Source organism: Prinia subflava, chromosome 5 (genome assembly GCF_021018805.1).
Source record: "Prinia subflava isolate CZ2003 ecotype Zambia chromosome 5, Cam_Psub_1.2, whole genome shotgun sequence".
Classification (NCBI taxonomy): domain Eukaryota; kingdom Metazoa; phylum Chordata; class Aves; order Passeriformes; family Cisticolidae; genus Prinia; species Prinia subflava.
Window position 1 is genome coordinate 27,875,801 of NC_086251.1, and position 15,100 is coordinate 27,890,900.

At 49.7% G+C, this 15,100-nt stretch overlaps 1 protein-coding gene across 2 annotated transcripts in view; it reads right to left on the minus strand.

The window, feature by feature from the left end:
* Positions 1–546: 546 nt before the first annotated feature.
* The window catches only part of PAPLN (papilin, proteoglycan like sulfated glycoprotein), a 48,839-nt gene continuing 34,285 nt past the window's right edge, over positions 547–15,100 (minus strand). For both annotated transcript variants that reach the window (XM_063398639.1, XM_063398640.1), the window contains 13 exons: positions 14,791–14,877; positions 13,974–14,262; positions 13,734–13,851; positions 12,966–13,095; positions 11,085–11,736; positions 10,180–10,317; positions 8,675–8,799; positions 7,780–7,918; positions 6,230–6,367; positions 5,465–5,592; positions 4,800–4,908; positions 3,331–3,506; positions 547–2,809 (listed from right to left, as the gene is read on the minus strand). In XM_063398639.1, coding sequence (XP_063254709.1) covers positions 2,634–2,809; positions 3,331–3,506; positions 4,800–4,908; positions 5,465–5,592; positions 6,230–6,367; positions 7,780–7,918; positions 8,675–8,799; positions 10,180–10,317; positions 11,085–11,736; positions 12,966–13,095; positions 13,734–13,851; positions 13,974–14,262; positions 14,791–14,877 — 2,405 coding nt within the window. In that variant the 3' untranslated portion in view covers positions 547–2,633. The remainder of the gene's footprint in view (positions 2,810–3,330; positions 3,507–4,799; positions 4,909–5,464; positions 5,593–6,229; positions 6,368–7,779; positions 7,919–8,674; positions 8,800–10,179; positions 10,318–11,084; positions 11,737–12,965; positions 13,096–13,733; positions 13,852–13,973; positions 14,263–14,790; positions 14,878–15,100) is intronic.

Sequence of the window (15,100 nt, forward strand, 5' to 3'; positions counted from 1 at the left end):
AAGAAAATGAGCATCTTCATTCTCACATAAAAAAGTAAACTTTGAGTAGGTGATTAAGTGGTACTACAGAGAGGGAGAAGCTGATCTTGTCAGAAGAAATGTCAAGATTCTTTAGTTAACTTGATGGCATGGATTTACAGCAGGGAGCTGCATGCCTGTCAATGCCACCCCTACTGCCGCGGTTGGGCAGCTGGAAGGAGGTCAGCATAAACTCTCCACTGGCCAAAGCGCTTCAGTGTTAAAGTCCTGCCCATCAGCAGGCAGGGGGCTGTTACAGCCCTCAGGAGTCTGGAGAAAGCACTTCCTGGCCCCATCTTATATAACCATCGAGTTTAAATGACAGCTGACTACACAGAATATTTGAATATTCTAAAAATGGAGCCTCTGACATCTTAGAAAGGGGTTTTATAGAACTGGTTACTTAACTCTGGGATAAAACCACTTCTAACCATGCTTCTGAGCAGATTTTGACTACCCCTTGATGCCACACATAGAACAGAGAGGGCTTCAAAATGACTGGGATTTACAGAGTCTCTGGTCTCAAAAGGCAAAAATCATATCATTTACTAAAATGGTAAAATATCCTATACACACACACAGAGAAAAAGCCACTGGATTGAGATGTTACATAGAAAAATATGTACAAACACAAGTGGATGCTTTCAGAACCATCTCATTGTTCTTAAATATCCAATGATTTCCACTTCAAACCTTATATTGTAATGCCTGTCCTGCATTCCAGCAGAGGAAATTTTCCTTAATCAAATTAAAGGGTCTTAAATAAAAAATAAGTATTTTTGTCTTTCCTAGCAAACAGAATCCATCAGGCCCCAGAAGGACCCAGCCCCAAATAGCTGTGACTGTCACCTGTCTCTCCTGTACTGGATTGCTTGTAGACTTTGCCATTTGTTCACATCCTAGAGCAGTGTGTCCAGCCCTGAACCATACCTGTGCTGATGAGAGTGCAGTCTTTAGGTCCGTGGTTCCTCTTTCAGGTCCATATTAACTGATTTACTGGTTTAGAGTAGAAACCAACTCTAGGCTGTCAACCCTGGCAGTTTACACCTCTGCTTTGCTGTTGCCCTGATAGGTGCCAAGTCAGGACTGAAGAAGAGGAGAGTGGTGTAAGCACAGTCCTGAATCAGCTGCATTTCCTAAAAGCCTTAAAGTAACACAAGTAAAAAACCTCAATCCTCCATCCTGCCAACCAATATATCAACATCTACACCCCAGTTTATAGCTACATCTATGCAAATAATACATCTATGCATAATGGGTAATGTTGCTAATAATTAGGATCAACCCATCTAAGTCTAGAATGAGGAAGAAGAGGACTATCAGGGCTGATTCTAGGGTAAAACAGTAGTGTGGAGGCTGTAAAAGAATCCTTTTGCTCGAAAGGAATTCCATTTTGAGCTACTGAAGATACCTAAGGGCCTTTCCTGGCCCTTAACATGATATAATCATGATATAATCTCACCTCCCCACCCCTAATGCCTGAGATTCTCAGTGCCCCAGATACACACTTACTGCCAAGTTGGTCTTGAAATGAAGGCTGCTTTTCAGCTACAGCTGCTCTGCATCTGGAAGTCCTAACCTGTTAGCCTGTAGCAGCAGGCATCAGCCCAGGCCACATGCAGAGCCAGGCTGTCCTGGATTTAACTGAGACTAGAGCAGATCCTTGGGAGGTTTATTCTGGCACGTGAAATGCCCCTACACATGTATTTCTATGTGTTTATTATTAGACCCTGCCCAAACTCAGCACAACATCAAAACAGCACAGTTCAGGCTCAGGGGAAGAAGATTACCAGCTAAGCCTTCCTAGAATGAGTGCTGTTTAAACTGCAGCATCTCAGAACAGGTAATGGTGATGGTATATTCATCTAAATTACCCCTAGTGTGAAGGAAGGGCTAAAAGTAGTTTTCTATTTCATCTTAAGTTTTCTGTGAAGCATTGCTTCTGCATTTCGCTCCAAAGCTGATGGCAGTCAAATAGAAACCAAAGTGACCCTACTAGAAATTTGTCTAAGATCTGCTGGAATAAAACAGCAACAGTAACATGACATTACAGCTGCATCCCAAGAGCCAGTAATCTCCTAGGACCTGAACACTAATTTTATATGCATCAAGCTGTTTCTTGTGGCCAGAGTCCTTTGCATTTAGATGGAAAGTGCTCCCTGGGAGCACTTGTTCAGCAATGCTCATTGGAGGAACAAATGTTCATGGCTCATTACTTCGATTGGAATGGTTCAAGCCCATCTTCAAACACTTCAGAGATTATGTTTTTAAGAGCACTTCTCTCTTGCTTGTGTGAAGAATTGCTCTCTCCCTCTTTCATGCTGGTCTTCTGTCTTCCCTAGTCACATCATCCCTACTGTCATCTGGTTTCTGTGACTGACAGCAACTACCCTTAAGAGGTGGGTTAGGTACAGCAAGGCATACAGGGGAAAAGGAGTTTACAATACACCTGAGGGTGGTGGGTCTCCCACCTCTGAGCATTTACACCCATTACACGCTGTCCAGTTCACCCTCTTGAGCTTTCCAGCAGAGCAGAGTTCCTAGAATTTTCCCATGCAGTAGAAGAACGGAGTTGAGACCTCCAGCCTTGTCCTCTGTCGCCGTGGCCGTGGCTGTCACCCGCGGGGGTGCGGGGGGCTGCCCTGGGGGCGGTGGCGAGCGCAGCTGGCGCAGCAGAAGCTGGAGTAGTACTCGTTACCACAGAGCTGGGCCTGCAGGATCAGGTCACAGTTGGCAAGGTGGGGCTGGTCCACGCACTCTCTGCTCAGGTCCACAACGTGACTCACAGTAGCTGCAGCCAAGCAAAGGGTGAACCAGCTGTAAATTTATCCTCAGATTGCTTTTCTCCCTCCCAAAAGACACAGCACGTTCCTACTTCCTCCACCCCACCACTTCTAAAATTAGTCCAACATCAAGAAGGAGATGATGAGTTTCAAGATGAAACAGATACCTCTGGTGAGATACAGGAGGAAAATGCAGTTTCCAGGGAGAGGAAAGACTACTCTACCTACCCTCTATGTAAAGATAGCTGGATGGTGTCCAAAGTCCAACTACAAATCAAGCAACCAACTATTTCATCAACCAACTATGGCATTTTGGCCTCAGGAAGTAAATTATGTTCCCAGGGCCCTGGTCAGGGGGTGTTTCCAGCACCCTGCTTTTCTCTCCATGGAAAGCAGGGCTCCTGAGGCAGCACGAGGCTCCTGCTGCTCCCCGAAGCCCGAGGCTGGTGCTGGACTGGCGCACACAATGGGTACCACACGGCCAGGGGCCGGGCACTGTGCCTGGAGAGGCAGGAAGGGCTGTACTCACTGCTGGGCCGGCTCCTCAGCACCTTCACCTCCGAGCTGGCACTGACAGAGCTGCTGCTGCTGTAGGCGCTGCATGTGTAGGATCCCTCATCAGCCTCTTGGACATTGCTAATAGTCAGGCTGCCATCCTGGGACAGGTGGATGTGGTGGCCATCCCCCCGCATGGGAACTCCGTTCCTGCAGTGAAAAACAAAATATTTCACTCCTGCTACCCATGGGTGCTAAAGGAGCTCCCTGTGCTTTTGGAAAATGATGTTCTGTGAAAGGGGTGAATTTTTACAAGTTCAGCAGGAAGGAAGAAATCTTTTGCACAACCTGGCCCTACAGTTGGGTGGTAACATGAGCCTGAGCCTGAGCGAGTCTGCATCCGTTGCCCAGTGTCTGCGTGGGAGGTAGCTGTGTCTGTGTGCTCTGTGCAAAGACACTGCCCTTTCCGCCAGCACACATTCTTGAGGTTTGAGGAGCTAAGAAAAAACCCAATGTGCCTTTCCCTCTCTCCAGGTTGTGGTCTGGCAGTACTTGTTTGGCTGGCATTGATAGCAGCACATATTGCTCGATGAGCATATGGGGTAGTGAACAATGCGCCCTCTTTCCTCTCCCTTTCAAAGTTTGTTTAAAAAAACCAGCAAGATTGTGTCTGTTCAGTTCCTCCTGGAATAATCTGTGCCCAGCAGGAAAACTGCCTGAATTATGAACTCCTAATTACCAACGAAATGAAAGTTGTTTCATTGAAAAGGGTTTAATTCCAACTCTGAAACGTGCATCATTTTGTTAGCTCAAATACCAAACTTAAGTATGGAAGAAAAGCTCTGTGTGTGATGGCCCACTTCAGTCCTAACCCTTGGAATTTCAACACTTACCAGTCCATTTCTCTGGGTAGTTTGTAAGAAGGCTCCAAAGCAGAACTGATTATTTTCAAACAAGAAAAACAACCCTCACTAAACACTTGCACAAATTCAGAGTTCCCTGGTAAACTGTCAAGATAAGAGGACACAGCTTTTCACTTTAAAATGCTTCTAATTCTCCTTTGCTCCCACTTGACAGTAAATGGAGAAAACTGTTGCAACAGGAAGCTGGGGGAAGAGGGCCTAAAATGTCTGTCGCGATGAGGCAGAGTTTTTTTTTAAAAAGCAACCAAAGCTTTTCCTCTGATTACTCATTTTAGTTCTTGTTATTTTCATGTCACTAGTTTTCCAGCGCAGAACCCTTCTGAACTCCATGAAATCTTAGTTTAACATCTGATTTCCTCCTTATTTGGCTGGAACATGAACTTGGTGACTCCCACACCCCACAGGGCTCTTGCCCAGGATTTTTGGGTAACATCCAAGTTGTTTTAAGAAAGGGTGGGTAATACTAGGTAGGGCTGATAACTGTGCTCTCTCTCATACCTGGCAGGCACCCTGCATTAGTATTTGGAGGGTAAATGAGGTTTGGGAAGAGAAGGACACGTTCCATCCCATTTTTGCTCACCTTGACCACCTTATATTCACATTGTTGCCAGTCACTGCACAATGAAGCTGAGCAGTCCCTCCCTCAGGTACTGTGATGCTTGGCAGAAGACCAGTGATCCTCAGCTCTCCTAGACCACAAGGGAGATCATCAGTAGCAAGGAGACAATGCCATGCTCCCCCTGGGAGTAGGAGTGTTCCCTCTCGGGGAAAGACCAACACATCCCATGATGAGCTACAAACCCCTGGGCCTTGAAACAGCACGTCTGAGACTGTGCTGTTGCTGCTGTGGGGAACATGGATTTCCTAGGACTTTGGCCCAAGAAAGGACAAGTAACAGAGGTCTCAAAGAGCTTTTTCCTCCAGCTGGACACATGCATGTCACATGCACAGAAGAACCAGCTCCTTAGTTTCTCTTGCTCTTAATTCCACACCAGCGTCCCAGAAACAAGGCCCCGAGAGTCACTCTTACTGTGCTATCAATCCCTTTTCCCAGCTGCCTGGAGCACCATGATATACTGGACACATGCAGATGACTACTGAGTAAAACAACTCATTATTCCCTTGCCCTCAAGATCCCTGTTCAGCTCTAGGTGTGAGGCGAAGAGTCTCGGCCAGCAAAGGAGCCCCGCTGGCCCTGCAGGGCGTTCCTGTTCCCCCTGCTGCGCCCACCCGCGCGGGCAGTACCGAGAGGCCGGAGCAGGATGCGGCGCTGGCGGCGGTCGCGCCCGCTGGAGGCGGTGCAGGTGAAGAAGCCGATGTCTTCAGGGGCGAGCCGGCTGATCACCAGGGCCCCGTCCGGCTGCTGCCTGTGCCTGCGGAACAGAGCCAGAACGGCCTCAGCCTGTGCCTGGGCCAGGATGGGACCACAGCCAGCAGAAGATGAGGCTGAACCTGTGCACAACTTTTTAGTACCACTGAGCACAGGTTTCGCAGCTCAGTGCTGCAGGGGTTGTAATAGAACCAACCCTTAGTCCTCAAATCCCAGCACTGATGCTGTAAGACTCTGGAAAAACTTGCTGTTAGAGCAGATTTCTGCGAGCAGGGAGAGGGGAGGGCAGCACCAGTAGCTGTGGAAGTTCACTGCAGATGTCCTGATCTCTCTCTGCTGTGAGCCCTTGCTCACTGACCAGCTGTTTTTTGGCAAATTTGCTAGCCATGTGTTCTTTTTCTGCTAACCTTGTAGCTGAATAAATTTAAACCCTGGCTCACTTGTAGACCCTGTGTCACAGCTGTTCCCTCAAGGGTTCAACATTCAAGCCTCCATCTGTGAGGAAGGGAGGACAGGGCAGGCCAGCAATCCGGCCTGACCCTGATGGAGGAAGCGGGACAGCATAAAGCCAGACAGGCCTCACCGCATGGCCAACAGCTCTGTTCTCCCAGAGGAGACAGGGAAGGAAAAGCAAGGAGGAGGCTCTTCCCATGAATGGTTGGAGGTGCCTGGGAGCTCACCTGGGAGAGGAGAGGGGCTGCCCATCTTTCTGCCACTCAATGGTGAGAGCTGGCGATGCTTCCACTGTGCAGGGCAGTCTGACTCTCTCCCCAACATTGGCCTCCACTACTGTGGGCTCGCTCTTATCTATTTTCAACCTGAAAAGTTCACAAGCACAGGAAAAGATGTAGAAACTTCCTTGCTCAGCATTTGACCTTCAGCATGAGGCTTTATCAATCACAGGCCTTATTTTTTGCCTTCAGTGGCAAATGGAGGTCTCTCCCATGAGAGCTCTGATGCTTGCCATTACCAGCATTCACTCCCAACTTTCCGAAAAGAGCAGCCTCTATAAAATCCCGCTCCAGTTCAGCACAGCTTGGTGCTGCACTCATCAGCCAGCTTAACATACAGACAGCAACCCTGGTTCTTACAGCAACCCTCTGGATAACAGCTGAGGAAGCATTAACAAGGTGAACACATGGCAAACAGTACAAAGTCTAAACAGGGCACCGAGCAAGCTTCCCCTCAGGTGCTTATCTGGCACACAAAAATGTGCCTTTTTAGGGTGTGAAGAGCCTATTGCTCTCACCTGACTGCACACAAGGTCCAGGAGCTGGTCATCCACTTCATGCAGCAGAAAGGTTGAGGTCACGTCCTCACAACACTCATCTCCTCATGTTCTTTGCTCTCTTATAACTGCAGCTAAACACTGTCTTAGAAGGGACTAAACCATGATGTTCCCACAGTTAAATAAAACGTCATCTACCCTACCCCCATTCTATGACCTGATTTCTTGATCTCAAATAAAACCAAAGAGCCTTAATTCAATGTTCTTAATTCAATGAATCACTTATTACTGCTTTTAGGCAGAAGCAGCTAAGGAGATTGCTGCAGAGTTCAGCAAATTGGCTGGGTTTTAGGTTGCAAACTCAAAAAAAGAGAAAAATCAGATCATGGCCCTATTAAATCTGGAATCCCAACATGCTGCATTTAAGGCAAAAATCATTTGCCCCCCCCTTTATTTCTGTGGGGCCTAGAAACAATAAAAAAACCACACACAAGAAGCTACAAAATATGCCAGTACGTGAGGAGACAGTTTTGGGTCAAACTGGTTTGTTCACAAAATATTTAAAATTAATTAGTAGAGGCTGAAGGAACTGAAGTTTTTTTCAATATACATATGTCTATTTTGTGCTAGTTAAGCAGCTCCGATTTGCTTTGCTTTTTTTCAGAACAAGTTTCTCTTTCTGCCTGCACTAACATGAACAGCTAAAGATGCTGCCTCGAGACTTCTTTTGTTTGAACCCAGCTCCTTTGCTGCCAGCTTCCCTGTGCATCTCTGCTCAGAGTGTGCCTCTTTCAAGAGACCCTTGGGGAGGACAGAAGACAGCTTGCGGCTGGGATCTTCTCCCGTTCCCATTGTCAGCAGTTCAGTACTGCTTGCTTCCCAACCGTGCCCTGGAACAGCTGAGCCAGGACCTTTCCAGTCTTTGGCTTTTCTACATGAAGAGATGCCATATGGCTGACCAGCCGGGCACGGCGGACAAACTGTTGCTGCAGGTGACCATACCTGTGTGTGCGCTGCTGGCGCCCCGCGGAGCCGGCGGCCTGCGCGAGCTGCTGGCCTCTGGACAGCCCCCGGCGCTGCTGGTCTGCCTCGGGAAGGGCCCGGCCTCTCTCACCCTCTGCCAGAACAGCGCCCTGGTACTCTGCTCAGAACAAAACGCCATGTGGGAGTAAAAGGACACCTCTTACTGTGACCTCTTGCGTAGGGCTTCTGTGAGCTGGGGAGGGCTCGCTGAACTGGAGCCAAAGAGCCCTTCAGCCATCTGCTTTCTGGCTGACTAGTGCAGTAAACCTGTGCTGTCTGCTAGTGAGTCACAGACCTGCAGGCAAGCAATTTTAGACTCCTTTTTCTCCTCTGTCAGTGAACATGTTGCAACGTCCTTTAGGCCAAAGTGCCTTCTGCCCCATGTGCCATTGCTGTGACAAAGCACACTTCAGAGATTGAAGGCTACAGGGTGCCTTTCTGGCCCATCTTTTGAGACTAGTCTTTTGTTTGTTTTGTTTCTAAAATAAGACACATTTTTCAGAACAGGGAATTATCTGTGACCCAGCAGGACCTGTTTGGACAAAACACAAAACATAAATGCACCAGTAGTTACGTTTTGGATCAGAAGGCCGCTGATGGCTCTCAGGGAGGAAGACATGCTTGCTGTGCTAGAAACGGGGTGGGTTACAGGCAAGCCACAACTCCACTTATGGGGTGGCAGGGGAGAAAGTATTGTAGGGCTAAGGCTTTATCATGAGGCAACACCAAAAGAGGCCCCGCTGCCTCCACACTCCCTCTTGGCAGCAGAGGAAGTTTGCTTGCAGCAGAGGAAGGCTCTATTGAGCCTGTGGTCAGTAACCATTAAAGAGGAGCCCTGCGTTACCTCTCTGGTCCTGAGCAGAAGAGAATTCACCTGTGATCTGCAGCTGAATCTGCCGGCTCTCGGTCCTCCCGTCGGAAGTGCGGCACGTGTAGGTGCCGGCGTCCTCGGGCCGGACGTGGCTGATCACCAGGGAGCTGTCGGACTGGTACGTGTGCCTGCAACACGGCGGGAGCGCTGCCTCTGCCTGGCCCCACAGCAGCGCGCCAGGCACTGCGGCCACTGTTACAGAAACCATCCCCATGCAGAGCCCTCCCTGGCTCAGAGATAAAACAAAACCCTGCTGACCACAGACGGGTCACAGGCAGGGGGAATAACTGCAGCAGAAAGGAGGTCGGGAACAGAGAGGAAAAACTGAGATGGAAAACAGGGAACTGCTCTTGGTAACCCTCTCCCATAAGGAGGCAAACTGCCCTTCCAGAGGAGAGCTTGAGTCCCAGCAGTCAACTGCAAACAGAAAAGCATAACCAGGCTTTTCTCAACTGTGATTTTCATAACACAAAGGGACTGACCAGCTCTAAACTCTTGCTGGAAACAGACTTCCCAGTAAAAACAGGTTTAAAAGTAGTTTTTAAAAAAATTGTGCTAGAGATTTCCAGCCAGATGAACTCTGGGTTATTAGGCTGCAATTTCATCCTCATGTACTGGCTTAGTGCTGCCCCAAGATGAACCCAAGAGAAGCAATATTTTTCTGCATCACTACCCACATCAGCTTCCACCAGTGCCTTCCACCAGTGTTATGGGATAACGCCTGCTCTGCCCCATAACTCTAGCCAGCACCTCATTACTGGTGCAGTCTGTACCTGTTTCTGCTATGTGCAGAGCAGGTGGACAGCTCATGCCCTTAGATGAACACAGGGGCTACTTTATTTCTTAAAAAAAAAAAAAATAAAGCTGGTTGTGGCTGGTATAGTGTTAATTTTCTTCACAGTAGTTGGTATGTGGGTATGTTTTGGATTTGTGCTGAAAACAGTGTTGATGTTTTCACTGCTGCTGAGAGGTGTTTACACCAACTCAGGGCCTTTTCTGCTTCTCACGCCACCTGCCAGTGGGCTGTGAGTGCACAAGAGGCTGGGAGGGGACACAGCTGGGACAGCTGACCCTGACAGACCACAGGGATATCCCATACCATATGGCATCATACTCAGCATGTAAAGCTGGGGAAAGAAGGAGCGGGGAGGAGTTTGGAATGATGGCATTTGTCCTCCCAAGTCACTGTTATGTGTGATGGGCTCTGCTCTTCTGGAGGCTGCTGAACACCTGCCTGCCTGTGGGAAGTGATGAATGAATTCCTTGTTTTGCTTTGCTTGCACCCACGGCTTTTGTTGTATCTTTTAAACTGTCTTTGTCTCAGTCTGTGGATTTTCTCAGTTTCACCCTTCTGACTCTCTCTCCCATCCCACCAGGGGTGAGTGAGCAGCTCTGTGGGGCTGAGTTGCCAGCTGGGGTGAAACCATGACAGCCTCTTTGGACTGCATGTTTGGCACTGTGCCCAGCAAGGAGCCCATCTGCTGTGCAGTGAAAGGAGCTGAGCTCACCTGTCAGAGGAGACTGGGCGGCTGTTCTTCATCCACTCCACTCTGGAGAGTGGGGACACACCCGTCTTGCAGACCAGCTGGATGTTTTGTCCCACAACTGCTGTCACAAGAGAGGGCTTGGCTTCCTCCAGGATTGTTCTGAAAGAGAAAGTGATTCCATTGTCACCTCTGCTGTCCTCCTCACCTCTGTGTCCTCTTATGTGATGAGTTACAACCACAAGGCAAAGCAGGACCAGCTGCCCATTCAGCTTTGAGCAGATGCACTGGGCAACAGGGGAGCCCTCTCCTATACAGCAAAGACTGCTGGGGACAGACTGAATGCTATGGTATCTCCTGGAAGAAAGCCCTGTAACCCCTCTCTTCTGAAGGAACAAGGTTCAGATCAGCAGACAGACACAGGTCCAGTGCAGACATGTTTAGCTCTAGGGCTACACACTCCTGATTTTCAGGGCAAAACTGTCTGGATCTTGACCCAAAGTCTGCATCTTAAAAATCTTCTCTAGAACAACCCACTGCTGCTCCATGCAGTGCTGAGATAAAGGCTCTGTAGTCAGAGAGTCAGCTAAATTTGTTGGTCAGAACAAGAAAAACACCTATGGATTCTCATTTACAGTGTAAGAAGGCCTCCCAGACAGAGACCCCAGGATTCTGCAGTCTTTTCACACATCATACTTCGGTGCTGTCAGAGACCAAGGAGTGTGTGAGGAAAGAGACAGCAGGTAATGCCAGGGCCTGAATAACAATGACTTGATTTACCAAGGGGCCACATGTGCAGCTAATCCACCACATGATATTCCCAGTTAGCTGGTCCCAGCTGGGGCAACATTTTCCCTCCAGAGAAAGCTGCACTGATGCGTCACAATGAGCTGGCAGATTGGGGGGGAGGGATGGGTGGAAATCATCACCTGTGCAGAGCCTGTGCTGGGAACAAGTCTGCATGCTCCTGGTGCCCAAATCCCTCTGTCTTGGAAACATCTGCTCCGAAAGCTTCAGGCCACTGCTTCCCTTCCCTTGGCAGCCCCTGCTGGCCACTGCTGCTCTGCCTGTCCGGGGGCCCAGGCACGGCTGTTTCCCGGGAGCGCAGCTGGCCCAGGCTGTCCAGTCTGCTTCTCCAGGTGTCCCAGCGCTGGCTCTCCAGCACACCAGTCCTTGGCAAGGCCTCTGGCAGCACGTCCCTCCTCCAGCTGTCCTGCCTGTGGCTGTCTTGAGTGGGGAGTGAAGCCCCATAGGTTCTTCCTTCATGGCTGTGACTTGCAGTCTGTCTTGTGGGTGATTGCTGCTGACCCTGAGCACGTCCTGTATGAGAATTGGAGCCAGTCTGCTGGTGTTGCAGAGCTCCTGTGCCGGGAGAAGGCTGGAGCTCCAGGTGACTGACCCCCACAGAGCTGTGGCACACTCTCATGCACTCCTCCTCCGAGGCAAAGCTGTTTTTATTGCCGTGACAGCCGCCGTACCAAAACCGGTTGCACTTGCCAACAACTCCCACAAAGTACCAGCGAGTGGTCCAGTTGGTGCAGGGGCCGTGGGCACTGGGCAGCAGGCACGTGACAGGGTATGCTACCAAAGAGAGTGGAACAGAGGGAGATGTGAGGGGCACAAAGCACAAAGGTCCCGGGGCTTCAAGCCACTTATCTAGATGATTTATCTGATGAGCCTGTGGGCAGAGGGCAGGTGGGAAAGTAGGACACCTGGGTGTCCTACCCAGCTGTGCTTTGAAACTGAGAAACTGCTCACACGTTTCTTTTTGTCCCAGTTTTGCCTCTGATGGAAGAACTATCCTCAGAGACATTTCTGAATCTAGATACTAGACAGATACTTTACAGCCTTGCTAGGAGAATTATGCAACTGCAAAGCAGGCTCTGGGGCTTCCTCTCCTGCAAGAGACGCATGGCTGCCATTGGCACATTTCCAGCCCACAAAGCAAGTGGCTTAGACCCAGCTGTGAAGAAGACTCGTGCATTACAGAATACCCCTGCACACTGATATAAAGAGGAGCGTGGCCCAAGGTGTCTACAAACCCAGAGCCATGGGTATCACAGCCACATGCTGACAACACTGCATGCAGGGCTCCAGCTGCAAGGTGCTTTGCCAAGCTGTAGCTCAGCTGAGAGGATCCAGAGAGCTTTCCCTTCCCCAAAGCTGCACCACAGGGACAGCCACCAAGGAATCTCTGTGCTGCAGCAGGAGGGCAAGGCCCTGCAGCAGCAATGTGCCTGCAGAGGGTACAGCTGGGCACTGAAGGAGCAGAGATGCTTTTGCCCAGCAGCCCTTGTATGCTCATAGCACAGCAGGCTCTGGATTGAACTCTGCTGGCTGAGGGCATCCATGCAGCCCCGAGCAACCCCTCCTTCCCCATGTAGTTCTCATTCCTCCCCTGTCCACACACTGTGTGAAGGCTGAGCACTGTCCTGATTCCTCAAGAGATCCCTACTCCTTCTAAACATGGGACATTCATTTGGAGCACTTCAGGCTGCCTCAGAGTGTCTTCTCAGGTACAAACAACTCCTGAGTAGTCCTACAGACTGACAGAGATCACACAAACACACTTCTGTCCAACTATAAGCAGAAGACAACAAGAATTTCTGCAGCAGCTGGCAGAGCTGAATCCTCAGGCTGCTTTTCTACACTCCCTCCAAGCTTCTGCTGCCCAAACCACCAGGTAGAAGTTCTCTTCAGAGAGATTATTTACTACATTTTACACGGAGCAGAGCCTCTACACAGGAAACTTCTATGTGTTACTGGACTCTTTTCCTGTTTCTCAACCAACGAGCCAAAGCATTACTTACGGTAGTTGGGCTTATTGAGACATCCTTCCCCTCGAGGACCCGAGGCTGAGGCGACGTTGTCGAAGCAGCAGCCGTACACGGAGCCGCGGCACTCGTCTGAGGGGTGCTGCTGGGACAAGGCTTGGCTTGCCTTGGAGACAGGAATGGAAAGTCAAGAGTTATCCTCACCTGCGAGGACAGCAGCAGGGCACTGTGTGTGAGCTGTCAGCTGCACACAGCCCGCTGTTAGAGACACCGCTGTTTACTTGGCTGTCAGCCATGGAGCCACGGCTGCACTTCTCTACAAGGCACACCTAAGCAGCCCAGCAGCAGGCCAGTGCTTATTGCTGCCACCTACAAGCAACCCAACCTGTGAGAGGGAACACCTCCCCACCCTGAATTAATCTGCAGAGCTGACAAATGAAAGCAATTAATAGAAGCCATGTTTTTCCATTTTATTCCCCTAGAAACTAGATAGCAATTTTCTGACCAACAGAAATTTGGTTACTCAGGATTAGTCAATCAGTTCTACACAGGATGGCTGCCTATTTCTCAGACATCTCCCCAACACCTGCTCTGTACCCTGCTTGTAGAGGATTGCAGGCGGGTGCTCCAGACTGAACAGGAGCAAGGTGGGCCAAAGGGTTTGATGCCATGCCTGGAATATTGGTTCATTAGCATTACTGCCAGAGATGAAGCCCAACAGAATCCACAGTGTGAGACAGCAGAGTCAAATCTGAATCTTTGTATCTGATCAACTCCTAAAATGCAAGGAGCTTTTGTACTTACTGCTGGGGTGGTTGCAGTGGGATGATTTTGTCTCGTTTGAAGGTCATGGTAGTATTGTGGGCATCCAATGTTGTTTGGACCCTGAGCAGCCGATACTCCATCAGGGCAGCAGCCATACCTACAGAGAGAAGGGCTGCAGTAATGCCTAACCTGCCTGGTCAACAGGCACAGGCTACAAGATTCAGGGAGCCCCCAGGAAGGGCAATGCCTCCCTGCTCAGGCCTGTCTACTTCCAGCTACCTGTTTTGGTGGCAGGTGCTGGAAGGGCAACCTCTCCCCAGAGGGCCCGGTGCCGGAGTGCGCCCATCGGGACAGCAGCCGTGTGGGCTCCGGTGGCAGTCCTGGGAGCCAGCCCCTGCAGGGGGGTCCTGAGAGAAGCTGAGCTGATGGGAACCTGCCCAGCGGGACTGGGGCTCCCAGCGGGCAGGAAACAAGGGCATGCCGTGGTCTTGGGTGGATGGAATGTGCTGATTCCCTGAGGTACTGTGGATCATGGTGTTCCCAGGGAGCATCCTTCCATCATCAGAATCTGGGGAGAGAACTCCTTGAAGTATGCAGGTGATCATGAAAAGCTGCTCAGCTTTCCTCCTCTCTGCTCTTTTTCACCTGTTCAAGGCTACCTGGCAGGATTTTCTGTATCATCTCTAGGGGTGTTTTCTGGCCCACCCTTCCCAATCTGGCTGAGGTACTTTGCTCATTGTTTTGACCATTCTTCCTGCTGTCCTGTGAGAAATGACTTGTCCCATTGCTGTGGTCCCTTCACATCATCCTTTCTTGTTCCTATGACCTGCTTTGGGCATCATTTCTTCCAGCCAGCAGTTAAGTCATGCTGACAGAACCTGGGATCCATTTACTGTACAGAGTCTTCTGCACGGATAGATTCAAATACTGCTCAATGTTGGTGTAAAAGAATCTACATTTTGTCCCTGGCTCCCTGAGTTTCTAGGAGCCCACGAAAGAAATGAGAGAAACTAAGAAAAGAATGATCCCTCTCCCTACCACACCCTATTCCAAGTACCCAATCATCAAACCCCAAATTAAAAGAATTCTTCCAAACCTGGGGCAGGGCTGTTTGGGTTGTAACGTATCAGCAAGGACTGGCGAGTGACATCGTATCCCATAGTGTCCTGCATACTGGGGACCTCTGCAAAGAGACACGTGAACAAAATGGGTGCAGTTAGTCCAGCCCTGTGCTCTAATAACTGCAAATACATCCAGCAATCAGCAGGAGAAAAAAACCTTGACAAAAATGTTGCTGTTCCTCTTGTGGAATAGCTGCTGAGCAGCAACTGGATTCGATTGGGTTGTCAGGACAAGTGACCTACTATGGGCAGGCAGACAAAAGTCAGCATAGCAGCTCTGACGTG